Source organism: Clinocottus analis, unplaced genomic scaffold (genome assembly GCF_023055335.1).
Source record: "Clinocottus analis isolate CAN_PGR_092001 unplaced genomic scaffold, fCliAna1.0.p SCAF_8, whole genome shotgun sequence".
In the NCBI taxonomy this organism is placed as follows: Eukaryota; Metazoa; Chordata; class Actinopteri; order Perciformes; family Cottidae; genus Clinocottus; species Clinocottus analis.
The window spans coordinates 12,621,208-12,643,172 of NW_027176240.1; the positions used below are offsets into that span (position 1 = coordinate 12,621,208).

The window sequence follows — 21,965 nt, forward strand, 5'->3', positions numbered from 1 at the left end:
ATATATCTATATAGATATATATATATCTATATATATATATCTATATATATATATATCTATATAGATATATATATATATCTATATAGATATATATATATCTATATATATATATATATATATATATATATATATATATATATATATATATATTAAAATAACCGTGGAAGGAAAGACAGGAGGAATCAGTATATAAAGTAAGCAAAAATATATCTATTTTACAAGTGACCGATGAGGTGGAAGTTAAGAGAAGAATAATTGAATACCAGTAAAGGAGTGAAGACAGAACATAAGACCGACAGCCTGAGGAAACTAAATGTTTGTCTAAAGAGAAATATGAGAAAATATCAAAACATTACTATTGCCACACAATGTTTGGAAATGCACGTATAGCTCTCATCATACATCTATGTTATGAAGAGGTCTGCAAGAACTAAAGAGCCAAAATAACAACCAGTGTACTCCATACACCAGGAAATATGCAAATGTTACACATTCTGTGTCATTTTTCATCAGAAATAACACTCCAGAAGGGCTGTACTGAAGGTTATGAATGACGCTTCAAATGTCTGTCATTTTCCATGACGCTAGTGTGGCAGCATAAGTGTAGTTTATGATGCAGTTAGATTGCTGCTCGACCACCCCGTTAAGTGCCTCCTTTTGTCTGCGGCAATCAGCAGTTTTTGAAAGACGAAGACGCCAACAATTATGGCTTGAAGCAGACATTTCTTTAGATTAATACATGTTGTGAGTGTCACAAACTGCATCTGGGAACGTGACAAAAAGGGAGTTTGTGAAGGTTCAAGTTTGACCAGGACAGATTTTGACTTTTTGGACATTACAACGTTCTAAAGTTGTTGGCAATGTGGAGACATGCAGGGCCGGACGGACAGTAAAAGCTTCATGATTTTTTTTGACAGTCCACTTGCCCACCAATGCGATGACCCACCGGGATTTGTCCCGGTATGCCAGAAGGCCAGTACACCACTGACTACATGGAGCTGTGCCTTGGGCAATTTTGTCACTATAACTCAAAAAGACAACCGGTCCTTTGAAAAAAGGAAAGCCATGTCACTGTCAATGCGAATATGACTTAACCAGTTGATGAAACTGGAATGAGGTAACATTTAATGTAGCCTTGCATCATATATATCCTGTCTTACACAATGAAAAGGCAAGCAGTGAGAGCGTTAAAATGCAAAAAGACCCTAACAAATTGTGAAGACAGTGAACCATGGGTTTATGGGTTATGCATGTAACCCCGATTCTCTGATGAAGTAATGTCTGTGCAACTTCAACTGGGATCCCCTCTGGCTCACCAGATGAGCAATTTTCAATTGATTTTCAAATTAAATTCATGGCATGTACAGTGTGTACTGTACGGTTGAACATTCAATAAGATCTCAAACATATAAATTGCAAAATTTGTGGCGATATCTTATTATTACCTTAGAATTAGTAGCAATGGTTATATGCTCATTGATGTCTTCCTGAAACTGTTATGTTGATCCCCCACAACCAAGTGCAGCTACAGCCTTGAATGAACCACTGAAGAGAACTTTTCTGTTTACCTGCGACGTCCTTGCCATACAGTTGGTGGAGAAGTCACGAGCAAAATGTATGAAAAGCTTTACCTGCAAGCTAACCTCCTTTATCAGCAGCTTACTTACTAATTTACTTTACCAAAAGAAAATTCAGTCGGAAGTGAAAGGTGTAAAAAGTTAAATGATATAGTCGTAACCCATTTTATGAACATATTTGAACCTGATACTGATTTCTTAACCTTTCAAACTGGCCATGGTAGAGACTACACTCCTCTGCAGTGTGCTGTGACGAAGAACCGCTCAATAATTGTGCTCTGTGGTCTCGAATGTAAACACAAAAAAACGTGTTTATTGCTTATAAAATCCAACAGCTTGCTTTGTCTGTGGAGCAGCTCTGTGCTTTATGCCTGTGATATCACCTTTTGAGTGTTGGCTTTTAACAGAACTTGATGCCGCTATTGATCTGGCTGGGATAGACGGCAGGAATAATGGAAGAATTCTGCAGCTGAGTCATCCCCTTCATGTGCATGAATAGGTATTGGCAGGGACGGGAAAAGCTGGTGACGTCAAATGCGGAAAGTACCAATGATATGCGCTCAGTGTCTGGATCCCTCTTCAGTGCTCCAATTGTTTTTGTGTGAAAACACAGAAAGAACGGAAAAGAAGAAAAAAAGGCTTGTATGTATTAATTAGCTTTGCCATACAGAATGAAACAATAGAAGGATACATATTTCAATATAGTCCCAATCAGACTTTGATAACAGAAAAGCCACAAAGCCTAAGTGAAGACGAAACGCACTGTCTGGCTTTGTGAGAGAGCCATCTGGAGCATTAACGCTCACCCTGCTGAGCTGCTCCAATCACACTGTTTCTTACACTGCTCTTCACACTGACTTCAACCCCATGACCAGTACCATCAGAACTATACCAAGCTGCATGACATCAAGGTCTACAGCAATACCTCAGTGTGGCTTGGAATGTATTCATTAAAGTGAACTTTTTCAAAAAAGCTTCCCCCTTGTGGGAGTGTTTAAAAAATGCTGTTTCATCTCAATGAAAGATTAGTTTGAGCGAACCCACGGCCGCTCTGAAGGTGTACAACAATCTGCTTGTACTTCACCAGCATCAACAGATAATAGAAGAAGCAAGTCTATCTTCATCCCCATGACCCTTCTCTTTTCCTCCAGTGCCTCAGCCATCTGTAGCTCTTCAGCTGCTCGCCTGAATTGCAGGGCTCTAAGTGGGACCTACAGATGGTTCACAACAGTGGTCTGCCTAAATATATTATCATGTACACCGCTGACCCACTTCACCTTGAAATCATTACCGTTCTCCGATAAGAGCACTGGGCAGCGTGCGAGTGCAGGTAATTTCACCTTCACTCATGATACCCGGGTGAGTGCTGCCCTGTGTAGCATGATGCATTATGTATAACTTTCATCCCAGAATTCAAACACAAACACACATGCACACACACACACACCTTTGTGAAAGCCTCTCTATCAGCAAGCACTCATTTCACCATATGCTTTCACTTTCTTTGCATCAACAGAGCACTTTCATTCCAATGTCCTTTGAGGATGCTGATGTTCCTTCAACAGGAACATCAGCATCATTTTTATATTGTCAATGAAAGTTCACCAAAATCTTCTTGTTGTGTGTGAAAATCCATCCAAGTAGTACTCAGACCTCCAGATGCAGACACAAAAGACACGATATAATATAACCTTTCCTACATCACAGTATATACCAACAGGAAGGACAGAAAGAACATTCTAGCTATTTACAACGTGGTTGTTATCTCTTTTATTTTAGTTTAAATACTTGCCTCACCAAGGTCATTTTTTACATACTACATCTGTAAAGGTTCATTAGAAGTAAGAGCACAAGACTTCAGACAATCAACAGGCGTCCTGATGGATATACATGTTATATTCACTCTCCTTTTATCCATGTTTTCGGTCTCCATCAACTCCTCAGGGCAATATCTGGCTCTTTGGCTGACAAACGCTCCACTATGTTTACCAGCTAGTCGCTATGTTTGTTTGTCTGCTTTCAGTGATGGTCGTGTACAGTGGGTTTATCAGAAGAAATACTGTTAAGAGCAGCTTTAAGGAAAGATAATTAATATATTTAGACTTCTTGAAAACGCGATCGTGAACACAAAGCGTTCTTGCTTCCATTAATTCACAGTGAAAGACTTATGGGACAATGCCTGGGAAACATATATTCTTTGAAACAGTATTTTTCTTCAAAAGGTAATGGGTGCCTGTGGATTACAAGATGGACGTTTTTCTTTCCAGAGAATAACTTTTGATTGACATATTCCATTGTAATGCAAATTGATGATGATCCCCTTGATACAAAGATAATTACTATTAATTTGTGTTGGGGTTGAGGGACTCCCCTATTGAATATTGCTTGTGCACATGACATCTCAGAGGCAACACATACAATTACGACCACCTGAAGCACTGCTGTAGAAACTGGCAAGTTGCTAGGAAACAGACTGTGGTCCATAGTGTGAAAACACTTCTCTGTTTTATAACTTTCATCACTGGGATTTAAACTGGAAATAATGTGATATATCTTCCAATGTAAAAACCGGACTTCAGCTCATATGTAAAATTCAGCTTGAACTGCCAGAAAGACATTTACACAGAATGAGGCGACCTTGAGCGGTCTTACCGCAGAATATTTTTGTCTCCAAAAGTGTCGATCCTTAACGGTGAAAAAAAAACAAGGAAATCATAAGCAGAAAAACTGGAGCATTGACCAAGAGGGCCTAGATTGGTAAATTGAGGTAATACGTTGGATTCATTGATATTAAATTTAAGATAAATACTGGTTTAGCTGTCTATCCAAAATAAATGAAGTTGTTTTTGTTGACACATATACATATATATATATATATATATATATATATATATACATACATATATATATATATATATATATATATATATATATATATATATATATATATATATATATATATATATATATATGAATTATGCCATTAAATAATGTGGACAAGGTGCACAGGAGTTATTAGAGAATCTGACACACATTTATCTTTTGGTTTTGGGAAGAAATAGAGTCAGGAGTGCTGTGCACAGAATGTCATTAAGATCATTGGGCAGACTGTCCAGGGAACTAACGCAACCAATAATGGGAGTTGCAAATGTGATGATGGAGGCGTTAACACAGTGGCAATAAACAACAGACATATAATCTTTTGGTTGAGGGAGTGATCATTAAAAATGGACAAGAAGACAGATAAATCTATGACGGAGGCCGTCATGGTGAAAACAGTCCATCGCATCAATGAGTGAGATAAAGGCCTATTGTAATGAACCTAACGGATCGTTTGCATTCGAGATTTTTAATTACTAGACAAATGTCAGGCAAAAAATACAAAAGAACAAAACATAAAATGTGGCTCATCATGTTCAAGAAGGTGGTAGGGAGAACATATAAAGCATATTTTCTGACACGGGCAAATGGTAGCTAGATGGAAAATAACTTCTCTGCAACTCAGAGTTGATCATAAAAGCAACTCGCCCACCACGAGGAGCAGCGTGAGCTTCATGGTGGAATGAATAATTTGAAAGAGCAGCCTCGTCTAATGCGAGTATTCATTAATAAAATTAACTGAATTCATACTTAGATTTAGTGTCGTATGGGTTCAAGTTTGTGTCAATGAGTATGGACATGAAGTTAAATGGACAATGATGGACAATGTTTTCCCAGGAAAAAGTAAACAGCTTCTAACATATGGAGGAAAGCATCATGGTTACTGTGAGGAGGTCCAGAAGATACTTTTATCAACACTTTAACAGAGCTGATACTCTTTGTTTTAAATACGCTGCATGTGTTGGATCACATACTCAAGAAGACTTCAGGGTTCAGGTTTCCTGGGGCCTTAGCAACTAATTCCTGAGGATTAATTTCCATTTGAGTACATACTCCAAATGAGTAATGGCATGGTAATGACCTTCGAGTAGATAATGGAGAGCTTGGCACCAAGCACCTGCTCATCAATATGTTAGTGTCATTACAATCCTGTGACCAATCGGCCAATCAGTCACCAGTTTGACTTGCACCCTCTTTTGCCTCTAGCGTCGCTGGACCCAGTGTCACATGATGGTTTTTACAACGTGATGCGCTTTCAGAGGTCTGATGTCATTTTTTACCACATTGTATTCTTATTTTTCACATCCATAGGACCAATTTAGAGAATATGTGAATGTGAATATGTGAATTATTATTCATGTGTGAATCTGTTGGTCATAATACAGTAAAGAAAAAATATAATATTGCAGAAGACATTAAAAATTACAAAAACATTAAAGAAGCAAAAACTGGACAGCTTATTGAGGTACATTTAGATGAGGTGGTTAGTGGACCGACAACTAGCACAAGTACACAACGAGTACACAACTTTTTTTGGGAAAAAGCTGCTTTCTGTAAAACAGAGTTGCACTCTCACCACCCAAATTAAATTGTTCACCCGTTACTTTCTCCAGCATAGCAGTCAATAAGCTTCTGATTGTATTCCCTCTCAGTCACATGTGTTGTCTCTGCTTGACACTTCCTATACTCGTGGTAGGTGGTACAACGGCTGTTGTGAAAACAGGAGCCATTTCCAAGATGGCCAAAATAGAGCGACCAGAAACATTACTGGTCCTTGTCCCAGTGCCTCTGGCACCACAACTCCTTTAGAAAAATAACACTGTGAACTAAACAGACGGCACAATCCTTTGACATGTGCCCTCAGTAATTGACACGGATTGAGAAGAAGCTGAATTCTGGTTCTACAAATTGAGGGTCCAACAACTGCTAAAGCCAGCACATTGGATTTTATTTCACTCCATTCATTCCAGCTTAACTTTACAGCTATCCTCAACAGTTATTATTATTAACAACTAATACAGCTTGCAGGCAGCAATAAACCAAAGAATTAAGGCTGAATCGATTATGGTCAATGATGATAGTTGTGGGAAAGGGATAAAAGTATTTGCTAAGGAAAAGAACAACCAACCAAATAAACAAAAATAATCCCGTCTGAATAATCATGTAAACAGGAGTGTTATGTGTGATTGTCCATTCATATAATTACTATATGTTGGCAGTGTTGGCATTATTGCTACAATTAAACATAGCTGGATTAATTGAATGAAACATTATTCAACTAAAGTAAATGGCAGCCAAAATAATTGTGTAGTTTATTTTTATTTAAAATGTTACTTGCAGCTGTTGTAATTGCACATGTAACTGGATCATTGTCTTGAGATATAGGGATAGCGAATTGATAAATGTGTTCATAAAGAAACATTAATTCATCTGAAAAACGAAGACCATCTGGCCGTGGAAATGTTGACCAATAGCCATTTGTTCAAAGTGCCACTGTTTGAAGAGAATAGGGCCTTCTGTATGAAAGGTGCTATGTGAATAACGTTTCTTATTATTAACACTACAAAAGAGGTATGCTTAATTATAATATCAAAGACATTAGCACGACCATGTTGTAACCCGAATATCGTCACCAAGAAACTAAAGCCACTGCTGATTCTAATGACTTCTGGTTTTCTCTGGATTCAGCCTTAAGATTAATCTTAATTAATTAATCTGAGCAGGTCTCACACATTAGATATACTCTTATTTGAATCTATGCAGCTGTCTGCGTGCTGCACAGACCGCTGCATAGCGGCCACGGCTACGTGCAGCAATACTGCATTTCACTGTGTAAAGCTTCATGTGTTTTAACACTTCCTCTGCACAGTTAGTCCTGCACTGTGTTTGGTTCTGTTAACTGTGACCTCTTTCAGTCCCGTTTGCTGTCTAAATATAGAATATGTCGGCAATAATATACGTTTTCAAAAAGTATGAATCACTGCGACCATTAGAGTTCCTTGAGCATATAGTCATACATAACCACAAACAAATATGATTTTGATGGATCCAGTAATATGTAAGATTAGCTGTAGACATACACAGATATGCGCGCGCACAAACACACACACTCTTCTTTCAAAGATGATAATAACAATCAGTATCCGATCAGTCTGTCTAATTTCTGTGTGATTCAGTTACAGCATTTTTATTCTTACTAAATACAAGACATTTTTGTGATTGCATGAAGCTTTAATTGAGACACTGTGTGTCAAACAGAAACTGTGAACACATTACAACATCCTTCTGTGTACTGTAGGATTTAGGAGGTATATTATACTTTAATAAAATATAAAGGAACAGTAACATATGTTTTCTTCTTTTCATGAAAAGCTTTTCATTACCATAATCATGTTACTTTCAACATGTCTACTATCACTGCCTTCTATCTTGATATATTCTATCTTTGGATATTTTATTTCTATGTACTTCCATGCATTGTAAATGCCGGTTCTTTTCATAGCAGTCCTGAAATGCTTTTTTTTCTTGTTATGTTTTTTCTTGTTTTAACCATGTAAAGCACTTTATAACTTTGTTTTGAAAGATGCTATATAAGTAAAGTTAATTATCATATTATAGGACCACGTTTTCAAAAGGGGTGTCGTACAATGTGGCTTTAAATATGTATTGCAGTGCTCTGAATTGAACATATAAAAGTAGACTCTGCAATTCATTCAATATCAGTAATTTTTCAACCTTGAAGACTTCAGCAATATCTTGCAGATAGCTACTACCAGCAATATGCCACCTCTTCTCATACTATAACATTAACTTCACAAAAACGATAACAGGGATTTCCTTGAAATGGACCCTATAGAACGTATAAATATTATCATATATGTCAAACATGGCTAATATTTAATTGACTAAGAATGTACCACTCGCTGTTCACGTGAACTTTATTCTCATTTTAAATTATATATTTGACTTTAAACCCATCAACACTCATTAGCTACTAATGCAATGCAATTATTCAGCTTCTAGGAAAGCACTCTGGCTTTATAACCAAATATGACAATTCCAACATATCCACTCAACCACTAACAAGAGCCGTACTAGAGCGTCTAGCAAATTAATAAATTATTGTATTACAGCTCGCTGGTATTATATATATGCACACATTTGTGCTTTCATGGCTGATTTACTGTAATAAATGTTGGCATGGAGACAGCAAGAGACCAAATATACTGCATTAGTAAATGTTTGTCATTGATATTATTCCCTCTAATGAATAATGCATTGTGATAAAGATTACCGAACAGTGTTCTACACGAAATGGCCGGGTTGTACACAGCGCTTCCTTTCTTCTCGTATAGACTTAACTTGTGAGGAATAAATATTTGATGATGTGTTGTAAGTTCTTCCAACATCTCACGGTTGGGCCAGTGCTACCTTACTGTGTTAGCAGAGATGACAGACTCACCCTCAGGCGCATCGGCATCACAGGTCCTTGTGGTGGCAAAAGTAGCATTCCCAGATGTAGAACCAGCTGAGGGCATCTGAGTCTGATCAAAAAACACAAGAGGCATGGTTCTCTTTAGGAAAGAAACTACAAACTACTTCATGCAGTACAAACAAAGAAGGGCTTTATCATAAGAACCATGAAATCATAATCTCTGGACATCCATAATACTATAATTGCACCCAACAGCAGACGTTTTGAATTTAAAAATCATAAAATAACAAATAATTCAGATCACAACAAAGGCTTTTTAGTTTCCAGTAGGTCCAAACAATGATTGATGAGAATGTCATTTACATATATTCTGTACAGATATTCAAATCATGAAAGTGAACAGATAACAGCAGTGAGGTCTAAGCCATTATTGAGTCATATAGAGCTGGGTTTACTCTCATTTAGAAAAAGGATGTTTCAGCAAAAACAACACTGTGTGGTTCATTTCAATTATGTTGTTTAACCATGCTGCTGCTTGCACCCAGCTGGACTGGAGTGGTTTGAACACACCGACTGACCAACACTGCCACCATTAGAGGTCTGTCTTTCGGGCTAGTACGAACAGGAGACGAGAAAGACAAGAAACTATACATTGTTCCTTACCTGGACAAGATATTTCTGGCTGCCGTACATCACATATTGTGGGGCCAGGCTGTAGATCATGTAGCTGGTGTGAAGGACGATCAGGAGAAGAATCATACAGAGGAAGAGAAGAGCCTGGGGCCGAGTTTTCTTAGGTCTAATTTTGTACAGCTGAAATACAAGAACATGTCGATAAACTTAGTACCAATGTTAATATTGCCATTTTTGCAAAGTTTTGAAGGTAACATAGAAATAGTGTCTTTGCTTACCCTTATCCAGAAGAACCAGATGCCCATGTTGCGAATGCCAGCCATGGAAGTGACTACAAAGTACATGGTGATGACCGTGATCAGGATGTAATCCAATGGAAAGACCTATGATGCCATGGACAGAGGTTAGCTACATTAAATCACATTGACATATACAGTAAAGGCCACACATTTAGGCTGGTTTCCTCTCAAAGTTGCATTAAGCTGTTGATGAGCAACTACCATCAATACCACTTAGTCTAGGCCAATTTATCGGAAGCAGATCGAGCTGATTATATATATATATATATATATATATATATATATATATATATATATATATATATATATATATATATATATATATATTACTGAGATTATGTTTTTGCAACCTCTAATATTCCTTAAATATCAAGGTCATACATCCAAACACTGGCCGCAGACATTTAATCAATGCCACTATCGATGAAGCAATTGTTATATGCTCTGAGCTGTCAGTAATTTTTTTCTCTCGGCTGTTACTTAATACTAAGTTTAACAGTGTCGAGAACTGCAGCAATGACCTGGAGGAAGGAAGCATTGGTCGTGATCTAATGTGTGTATCTCAACGGGGTTATTTTTTTTTCAAAATAAAAAAATGTGTGACAGATAATTTATCATCTGTGAACAGCATAGTGATTTGTGAATAATGACTAAGGTAACAAATGTACTCATCATTCATCTTTTATACACTGTGCTATAATTTTACACTTTTTATAGTTTTGATAGAAAGGTATACAACGGATCCTGACGAGTAGACAATGGTTTTAGATTTGTCTTAAACGTTTTAAAAAGTCATTAAGTAATTCTGTCTAAAACTACTACTTGATTTTGAGAGTTCAGCATCTGGTAATCATTATCATTGACAAAGGAAATTAGGCACGGCGGTTTTATTAGACTGCATTGTACTGCAGGGTTTCCTTATGTTATCCATCTTTTGGTAACCATATCTTTTACAATGTACTGAATCATTGTGCATTGCCTTGTAAATGAGTAGTTTCAGAATGAGATCAAGAGCTGGTTTATAAATAACCCAGTTGTGCAGCTATTCAATGCGTATTTTTTGTCACAAACATGTAATTCATGTCTGTGTTAATTGAAATTATGCATTTTTGAGTATGATTCATGTGGGCATAATTTCCCTATTGCTACATGAATTATCTTATGTTCTTTGGTGAAGTATAAGTGGTGCCTATTAGACCACCTTGAACAAACTGCAAATTGACATTTAAAGCATTTTTTTGTTTATCTTATAATTTCAAAAGACCACCTGCATTTTATAAAATTACATACATTTCAAGTTTAAATAATGATGATGGAAACAACAAAATATGGCTTTAAGCACATCTTAATTGAGGGTAATAATCTTTTTGTCGTGAGAGGTTAAAGGATACTCACGGGTTGTAAGGCTAAAAGAAGTTCATTCAGAGGATTGGTTAGGTTGGTACCAAAGATGATGAACCCAGAGCTGATGCCTGCTGAGTGGAGAGCTTTATCCAAACTGAGAAAACACACACACACACACACACACACACACACACACACACACACACACACACACACACACACACACACACACACACACACTAGTTTATATATCTTAAGCATTGCACATAACAAAATACACATACAAATATCACATTGTCACCTTAAGAATTAAAGTGCCCCAGAACGTATTATGACTTACTTTGAAATTAACAAGGCAACAGTGAACAGCAGTGCAACGAGGATAAAGAAAATGCCCAGCAATATCTGAAAAACAAAAAAACAAACATCAAATTACATTACCAAACAGTGATAAGTACCCACGACCAAAGGCAGGATCTACACCCATAGTAAACCCCACTGAAAGAAAGGTATGTTTACATAGGCATCTCCAGGGTCAGCAAATATAACCTTTTTGTCATGTCTTTTGTAAAGGAGAGACCATATGGCTTGGCCGGCCACAGTTTGGCACCGGTGCCTGGGGTGACACGGGGAAGCGATGGCACAGCCCAGACAGAGGGAGGTTGAAACCAGGGAGGCACAAGGTGGAAGACAGCCAAAAAGGCAATAAACCCTATAAACTACTCGCCTCCAAGTGGACCTTCAGAGCTAGAATATATAATACAATATCTTTTACCAGCAATAGTGATAAAAGGGCAGGCACACACATATGGTTTGAATATATCATCTATTAAAGTATATTATGTTGCAGTGATTTATAGCACGATATAAAAACTCAATCTATTAACCAAATTAGCTTTGAAAAAAACAAAAAAAACATGGATATAATTTCTCAATGAATGTAAAAAGCATCAATTACAAATCAGGAGACTGATAAACACACTTTTGTCTTTATTATTGATATAAGCTTGATTTAAACAACTTAATTTATCTCCTAGTCCATCCAAAAAGCAACAAGAAGAGAATGTCTGACGTTGCGATGCAAACACCATTTGGCTATTAAAGAGTCAAATACAAAGCAGAAAAGAAATAAAATAATGATTCAGGATTTATTTTTATATCTTAAATGAAAAGGTGACGACGTATATTTTAACAAAGAGAATGGCACTATATACAACTTATCGTAAACGCTGTGCTTGTAAAATAACTTTTTTTAAACCACTTTTATGATCCATCAAACCACTGTCCAATTTGTGAGCTCCAAACAATCTTTAACTGTGGATATCCACATACTCAATAAGTCATTTACGCCCACCACCAGCGTTGATATAAAAAGGACAGCAGGTGTTTGAGAGACGGTGATGTAACTGCTCTGGAGGAATCACAATCATTTGGCTTATCACTCTACACCAGTGCTTTAGCATACAGTAAATAAATCTCCCAACTCATTACAGTTTGAATTTGAGTCTGGGGACTGTCATTAGCAGCAGCCCCTTTGGTTAAAGACAAACTGTTACAGACACTAGTTTCAAATGTGTGTGTGCGTGCAGTAAATTACTGGGAAATAAATAGCAGTGGGAAAGTCAAATCTTATGTCGGAGAAAGATGGTTTTTCAAAGATAGTTTGACTGTGCATTGTCATTGCTATGCTGTGGCAGAGCGGAAAAAAAGGCAATGTCAAGCATGCTTGCTATTATGTAAATGGACTGCACATCCCCGTGTACGATGCACCTGGATGTGCATGAGGTTTGGGTAAAATAAAAACATGAATAGGAGAGTGTGGGGAGTATTGCTGTGGATCATTACGGTGTCATTTTTCCAGTCCCATTACTCTACAGGGTTTTCTGTGCTGAGAGGTTAAACTGATCTGCAGTACATTAAAATCAGTAATACTTTTTGACTGTCTAACGTTTGGGCGAATAATTCTTTTGTTCATGACTCAACCCCTAACACATGTAACCATATTGTTACGCATTTAACTTTTTGGGAAATTGAAAAATGCAATAATATTAATGTCAGACTGACTACAAATATGCTAATGCTCACAGCTGTTGCACTCCAGTAAGTCAAGTCGCTTAAGATACAGTCAGTTGATTGCTGGGAATCTGCATCTTTAAGGGATTATATTTACATTTTTACTTTTTCATGGAACTGTGTGAGATGGTTGTGTTCAATGAGTCTCTTGTATGCATCTTTTCAATAAAGTTGATGGTTTAGGCTGTGCTCACTACTGTATGAATCTGAGTGAACCGTCAGTTTATTTTGAGCTGCTGTTGGTAACGTATGATGTAGTTATAGAGATCAGGGGTACATAACCAGTGCATCATATCTCGATGTTTGTACCAACCATGTCATAAGATACTACTACTTTTTTATCTTCTACAAATGGTCTTGTAACCCATCTCCTTTTTCAACCCCCTTTTGCAAATTTGAATATGGGAACAATGATATTGAAACCGCATAATAAGGTTCAAGACTTGTTGGCCCAACCCCAAAAAAATGTAAATCAAACAGAAGTTTGTGGTTGCTGTGGTTTATCCCTGGGGGACAATGACATCCTGCCTGAGAAATGTGAGACTCCCTGAGAGACTTTAGAGAAACGTAGGTGAAGAGACTACCCGTGGGAATCATGCAAATATGCGGATGTGTAAAGTAGAACTAAAAGTAAATCTAGAGCAGTCCAGATTAGAATTAGAGCGCAAAGAAACTGTTAAGGGGGAAAAAGTTGAGGCTGACAAATGAACACAGACATGATACTTGCCAAAACAAAAGTTCTTAAACTACACAACTTTTAGTAGTGTAAAGTAAAGAAACACAAAATTAGCTATGGTAAATTGTGCAGCCGTAACCTACATCAACCTTAAAAAAAATCCATTAAACCAAAGACCGAACACAAAAGCTACATTTAGAAGATTACATGCAATATACACCATTGAAAGGATTTGCCTTAGCATAGAATACAGTTACTTTCGGACCTTAATTTACTTTTGTTAATGGAAGCTAATTACATCAGGCAGACTCACCTTGATCGGTCTGAGAGCACTGCCCACTTTAGTGCAGCAGTTCCTCTCTGCAATTTCCAGGTGTCTCCCCCTGCGCTGAAGGACCTGCAGTTTGCCCTCAAGCTCCTGCAAGTTGTGTCTGTCCCTGGAGGAGAGGGGACGTCCATCTTTACACTGATGAGACAAATAACGAAATAAGTCAAGAAATACACATATGCATGTATGTCCACTTGTTACACAACATAGATATAAGCAATATCAAGGTATTGAAAGTACACACAACAGCACAGAAAATACAATAATTGAAAATAATTGATTTCCTCCAAAAGTAACTTTTCATGATACAGCTAATATGTCGAAATGTACAGTATGTCTAACCTCTCAGTAAATAATGATCACTATTACATTGTAGATCATATTTGTCTACTCTCAGTCTGTGAAAATACACATTTTCACAAGTATTAAGAATGCATTTAGTATATTGATAACTATTTGTATTTGTTTGGGTTGGGGTTATTCCCATTATCACATACATCTGAAGATAGCCTGGAAAAGAGGAAAACAAAGGACGCTAAAGCTGAGGTACAAAGGTTCAAACCCAAGCCAAAGCAGTAAAGCCTGAGCTCATGGGGCGCTTGCTCTACCAGGATATCACTAGCTGCACTTTTTTCTTGTAATCTACTACTTATGTGATCTTTAATTTAGCCATTCCTATAATATATAGAGGAAGTATGACATATGCACTGGTCATTTTCAACTTTACATTGTCTTTACTTGTCTTTCCCTGTTTGTGCTGCCTGCATGTGTGGGTTTCTTGATAAGGACAACACTATCCATCTATAATTGCCTGCAAAGACAGAGGGGCAAGGCAGAAAGATAAAGCGGAGGGACCGATTACGCGCTCATTATACAAATTCACAAATGGATTGCGAAGATATTGCGACCACTAAACTAGCACAAATAAGACAAAAGGTAGTTTCTCAAAGCACCAAAAAACGTTCCAATGCGCGATGCTGACAACAAAAGAGAGTCTTGGTGCTCCTATGCTTTGTGAACATATTACAATTATTTAGTACATTAATATTTTATATTAATTTGTAAAAAAAACAGTCCAATTCACAAAGATCAGCTTTAATAGAAGCACATAGTTTAAGTGGAATTATTAGCATCCTCATAAAGTTGCTGAAGTGCATTTATAAGTGGGGCATGTAAATCATGTTTATTCTTTTACAGTCTGAAGGTGTCTGTTTGCAAATACCAACAGCATTGAAAGACTGAGATATTAGATCCCAAATTTGGTTTTTCTCCGCCCCGTTTAAATTGCCTAAACCTTTAAGAAATGTCTCTGTGCCTCATTGATCAAGACCTGAAGCTTTAAGTCTGAAAATGTAATTTCTTTTTTTTTCTCTCTACAAATGTTCTTCCGACTGTGTTCTTGCAAAGACAATATTTAAACTTTGTCACATAATTGCAGTCAGACGCTTAAAAAGGGCAAATTGCCCTCAGCTGCAAAACTTTGTTTGTGTTTGCACTTTTCAATTATTAGCGCAATATTTTAATAAATCGGACCTCAACCAGTTGCAGGTGATGGCAATTCATAATGCCATCAGTCGAGGTGATGCATTCTTTGTGAACTTGCCTGACAGTGTAAAAGAAAAGCAACAAGCGTTCTAATATTTTTTTTATATATATAATTGTTGTTAAAAAATCTGTAGATAACCTATGTTTTTCCTCCACTTCTGGGTTTCTTTCAATGAAGTTATTACATGATTTGTAGATAATCTGCACTTTGTAGGACGGTCACATATTGCAGGAAGCGTATTGCCAGTACTTTGTGTAATTTGGTGAGACCAACCTTGGATTTCAGCTTTTCTATCTGATGCTCAACATCATCAATGTCCTCTGTGTTCTCCAGGCGTTCATACACCACGCTCCGTGTGCCTTTTATCAGATTCAAAGGCAGCACAGACATACCGTATGCCTGGAAGACAAGTGCAAAAACTTCCATTACTATCACACATTATTGTCAGAGTGAAATGGCACATATGGCACATGCATCCACCCACACGTACACACGCCTGCCTGATGACAAACAGTAAAATGTATGAGAAAACACACCAAGCGTATTATATGGTGTCTGGCCTCCCGGGCTATGTCATTTTTGGTGGCGGAAAAAAAAGATTAAAATGGTGGAATCTATAATTGTGCTGAGGGTTATTGGTGAATTTGCTGCAACCATTTTGTGTGGATATCACTGCCTCATATCACTGTGAAGCAATTTGCAGCTTAACAGTGCCCCCATGTGACAGCACCATCCTCTATCCAGGATTTAATACACGTTTTATAGGGAGAATTTTAGAGGGAAGAATCTGGGTTAGAAGAGGGGGCTTCAAGGTGTCATCAATACTGAATGACATGAACTGAACACAAATTAACTTTTCTTTTCTATTAGAGGTACATACATTGTATAAATGACATGACAGACACACACACACACACACACACACACAGACACACACACACACAGACACACACACAGTCAGCAAAGACAGGGAGGGAATATGTGCACAAAAACTCAAAAGACATCTTTATCTATCAGAGGGCTTCAATCTCCGTTTGAACTTTAATTAAAAAGAAGGGATCTCTGATACCAGGAAACAGTCCAATCAATAAAATGGAAAATAACAGCAACAGGACGATGCTTGCTGGCTCCCCCTGAGCTGGCTCATTTTATCCAACTCGGAGAAGTGCCATTATATGGGCTCATAATAAAACAAAGGGGCCTTCAGCGCAAAGAAACTTTGAGCCCTGTCAAAAGGATCTGTACACTTTAACATCAGACCCTGGATTTTTCTAAAACAACTTTTACTAGTTTGTAAGTGTTAGGTAGCATTAAGAGAGTCGCATGGGATACTAAGACAGACTAGACTATTATTAGTCTGTGCTGTGGATTTCTGCTATGGGCGAATGTCGCCTCCTGCAATGAATCATGGAGCTCTTAAGGCCGGAGCATGTCCCGAATATCAAACACACTCATAAAAGGAAAACCTGTCCTAGATCCCAAGAGAAACATCTTCCCTCAAATGTGCAACTACATGGGGGAAATATGAAAGAAAAAAAAAAACACAGGTGTTCGTCTGCTGCAGTGTACATTTTTTGTCCACATGTAATCATGCATGATCATTAAAAGTTCTTTTAAAATCTACTATGTTAAATAACTACCAGAAATAGCTTGAATCAGGAGCAGGGTGGGTGAGAGTGTGTGTGAGACTCAATGTGTGTGTTGATTGAGGGAGGAGTTCCTGGCTGAAATCATTCAGTGAGAGTCATGTGAGAGTGAAAAGAGGGATAGCGAGGTGGACATGAGTCTCCGACACAAGACACTTCTTTGTTGCTCTTTCTACTTGTGATAGTGGAGCCAGAAGGAAGGGGACGAGGAAGATGAGAAAGAGGAGCCCCCCACATAAATTCTGAAGTGTACAAGTTGGCTTTTAGAAATTTGAAATTACCAGGCTAATCTGCATTTAAAGATATCCAATTTAACACATTCACATAAATCCTGCAAGTTTGGCATTAATGCCAAATATGATGGTATTACTAATGCCATTTGATGAATAGAACATTTGGCTGGTCGAAGCATTAAACAAGACAAGCTCTAAGAATCTGAAATGAGAGGGTAATTAGAGGTCGAAGGGGTCATGAAATCACACTCTCAAATTCTGGTTCAGGCTAGGATTTTGTTTTTGTTTTACAGATTGAGGAATTTAAAATTTTAGAAATGAAGACTTGTTGCTCCTGCCATCAGTTTAACATGTTTAATAGTATCGTATATTGTGGTAGTATCGTATCAAACTAAAAGTATTTTTTTTTCCATTACAAATGTGTTTTACATTAGGCTTTAAAATGTAGTATTTTTTTTAACTGCCTTATCTCTGCATCCTCCATCACATGTTGGTACATTTGCATATTTGTAATCCGGGGTTACACATGAACTATACAATATCAGACATGACAAAATATTAAATGGCATCCCTCGCTTTACAGTCAGTTATGAATCCATTTGGTTCACACAGACATTGGAGCTTTACTCCAAAATATTGACCATATTTTAAGATTGTTGAGGGGACAGATCTATGGCTGCTTACTTAAAAACAGCACACTGCTCTCGTAGTCCGGAGCTCAACAAAGAACCTCCTCCAGTGCAGCGCAAAACTAATCTAATGGTTCAAGATTTGATTGGCAGTTTGGCATTAGGGCTCAATGTTATGTCCTGTTTGCTCCGTCTTAGACATCAGCAGAGTTTTCATTATATGTTGCGTTTTTTAAATTGCTTGGTTCTATTCTACTTTATTTTAATGTGTCTCCTGTGTTTACTGTACCTATGCATAACAATCGTTGATATTTTCATTTCGTCAAACTGAAGTAAATGCAATCTTTTGGGGGAAAAGACAATGTGCAGACAGCTCACATTCAGTCCCACCAGAGTGATGAGGATCAATTCAAATGAAAAAGTAACCGAGTCTGTTGTGTATTTTTCCCCTCCTTCCATCTCTTGGAAGATTGGTTCCTTCCTCTATTCTAAAGGCCTTGACTGTTATTATAAAGTGGTATGAAGAATTGACCAAAGTATGGTGACACAAGGGTAGTTAAATATTTAAGTGTTCTTTAAATATATTTTAATATCTTGTTCGGACAAATCGCAAAATGGAGGACAGTGACGCGTGAAGGGCTGGTCAGTCTTTACTAATCTCCTGTACAAATTAATCATTTTGTTTTCCCATCTGAACATCCCTCAACAGACTGATGTATTGCAATTATTAACATTCATATATCTGATTGTTTACCAACTTTGATTAGACAATGCAACAGATAATATGGGTATCAGGCTTTGGGGAACTGCATTCTGGTAAAATGTGGTAAAAATGTGTTTTAATGCCGGATTGCTTTATTATTGTTCTATGACTGCATCCAACTTGCATTTTCTGTGATATCATTCCAGCAGCTGCACAAGAAAGCTCTGCTTCTTCTGTGTTTCCTCTTCTGATTTATCCAGGTGCTGCTGGATCATGCAAACTTTCATTTTCTGTTATAACGTTTCAAGATGATAGTTTAGAACAATAAGGAATACTGTGATTTGAAAGTGGCCTGTAAAAAGAGCAGCGCATACTTTGCACACTCACTTGCCCTATGCTGAACACAATAATATTACCTGTCATAACTAATATTAACTAATATAATATAACTAATATTACTTGTTTAAATAGTGCTTAATTACATGTTTTTCGCCTGAGACTTGTGTGAATGTAACTATAAATAAAGTTATTTTTAATAAAAAAAATGTTTACGACAAAATAGAAATTCAACGAGCAGCCCAGTTATGAAAACCCCTGCCATGGTTGACAGGCTTCCCATGCCGCCTCTTACCTTTTAAGCACTTGTTTGTTTGACCTTAAGGGCCATTACGATCAGTGGTGTCCTAATCATGAAGTTGTTTCACAAGCATCATTTGCACCCTAATGCATCCCTGTTTATGAATCTTTAATCCATTAATGTAAGTTCTTTAATATTGGGTATTTGCCAACAGCTGCAGAGAGAACAGAGAAGTTATCAAGTTACTCACAGTCAACATGAATTAGCGACACCTGCTGCCTGTGATGTTTGTCATTTAAAATGTAAAAAACGATAAAGACACTAAAACTGAGAAACTGCTTGCATGCATGAACGTTTTCCCCATTGCTTTCTTATTTGTAAGTATTTAGCTTTTCAGAAGTGCTGAAAAAAAGTTTAAGCTAGACTGCAGTGAATCTCATATGACAAAATTTATTCAAAATCCAATTACAAAGCTCTAAACTTCAAACTTCAGTTAAAAAGCGGTAAACACATACATTCTGAAATCTAATTTAAAAATAAAATATACAAGTCAAACAAGCGGCAAATGATTGGAGAATCATAAAGTAAGTAGTGGCACCTCTCAGGGGCCATCTTCCCAGGTCAATCTCAGAGCCCGTGATTGGATCAACAGACATTCATCTTCTCAACTTTAGTTCAGTACCAGCATCTCATGGCTGGCAATTTAAGAGCAAGAGAAAGTTAGGTCCACAGTAGACAGAGCCATAAGTCAATATGCTAGCCTAGCTTTTAAACGAAGTCAAAGGACTTCACATGATGCATGAGATTTAAGACCGGCCTGATCGGTCTCATGTCATCCCTGCTGGGTGCAATCAACTAGAGTGGGAGATAAAATAAAAGGGAATATAAATGTGCAAACATTCCAGGTGATGAGAAAGAAATTTACCATATTAATAGATTTTCATTATTGAATAAAATCCACACCATTAAAAAGGGGACTGCTTGAGTATATAGTGATGTTAACTATTCTTCTTGAATCCAATGTAAATCTAATTAGCAATTTGAAATTAACTTGCCTTTTTAAAAATAAAACCTCTTATTTCAACTATACAAAGGTACCTCAGGGTAGCCAACCCCAACCGCTGGTTTGGGATGTGCTATTGCTATTAAATTCATTAACAGTTGTCATAAAACAAACTATAAGACCACGCAAGAACTCAAAACACTTAAGTAAACAGAGTAAATGTCTAATTGTGATCAAATCATATATACCGGGTAAAAAAAATCTTTGTACTTTAATTCACTTCTATTCCTTGTGTATTACTTAACGGTGCAGAAATACCGCAATTCAAATCGTTGACATTAGAGTATACTAAAGTATACTAAATGTATTGGTGGATTTACTGAATATTACATTTCAATAGCAACACCATTTAAACTTAGTCATTATTCATTGGTTTAAGTTTAGCAGAAAGCTGCACACTCAAAAAGTGCCTATTTGCTTTTTCAAGAGGTCTCTGTTTAAATTTGTTTATACAAGAGAAAGCCCTGTAAAAGTGCTATAAAAAGGTCAAAAAAAAGCAGTACAAGATATAACTTGCTTCATTTCATATTAATTTTAAGTGCACTGGCTGCAGTGTTTTCAACTGTTTACATCACGAATAATTTTGCATTAAGGCTAGATGGCTAGTTCTGCACAAAGAGTAGTGATAAATTAGATTCCTGGACAACATTTCCGCTACTGCTTATGGGACCTGTCACTTAGATTCCATTAAGTTAATCAGGCTTAATAGTAACACATGGTAAAGCATGATAAATTACACAGCTCTTTGCAAATATGTGTAGGTTGCCACCAAGAGTTTAGCAGGTTGAAGACAGAACAGAGAGCAAATAAAGTAGATGAAAAGTATGGCGAGCGAGATAAGAGTTTCTGCATCTGTGTATGTGAGGATAAAAGAGGGAAGAGTCGCCAAAGGCCCAATTTCTTTCATTGGCTGCTTCAAAACAAGGAACATCAAAAACAAAGACACACTGGGACTTTTGATTTCCACAGGGCATTCAGAGTCAATATCAACATGGGGTCAGTGCAAATCTGAGCATACTTCCATACCGAAAAAGCACCCGGTAATTACCCACCCTTTAGAGGAATGTGAAAAGCAAAGTGAGAGAACGATGGACACAATCCAAGCTGAGATGGATTATATGTCCAAAAGCGAGATTGGTTCTACAACGTACTTGACTAGGTTGTGTATTATTCATTAAGAGCTCCACATTCAATTGTTGTGTGATTTGTCAAATAGGAATCTTTGAGCTCAACAGAAACTGGATAGATTGGGGTTGGCTGTCACTTTTAATCTCACTCCCTCGGTTGATACCCGGGTTGGAATTTTATTTATTTTTTTCTCTC

The 21,965-nt window shown here is 37.2% G+C and overlaps 1 protein-coding gene across 1 annotated transcript in view; it reads right to left on the reverse strand.

Moving 5' to 3' along the window:
• lmbrd1 (LMBR1 domain containing 1) overlaps positions 1 to 21,965 on the reverse strand; it is a 48,467-nt gene that overhangs the window by 856 nt on the left and 25,646 nt on the right. The window contains exons 8-14 of the mRNA XM_068568775.1: positions 16,065 to 16,190; positions 14,231 to 14,383; positions 11,509 to 11,573; positions 11,220 to 11,322; positions 9,804 to 9,908; positions 9,556 to 9,705; positions 8,920 to 9,001 (exon numbers count right to left, since the gene is read on the reverse strand). Of these exons, the coding sequence (XP_068424876.1) occupies positions 8,920 to 9,001; positions 9,556 to 9,705; positions 9,804 to 9,908; positions 11,220 to 11,322; positions 11,509 to 11,573; positions 14,231 to 14,383; positions 16,065 to 16,190 (784 nt within the window). The remainder of the gene's footprint in view (positions 1 to 8,919; positions 9,002 to 9,555; positions 9,706 to 9,803; positions 9,909 to 11,219; positions 11,323 to 11,508; positions 11,574 to 14,230; positions 14,384 to 16,064; positions 16,191 to 21,965) is intronic.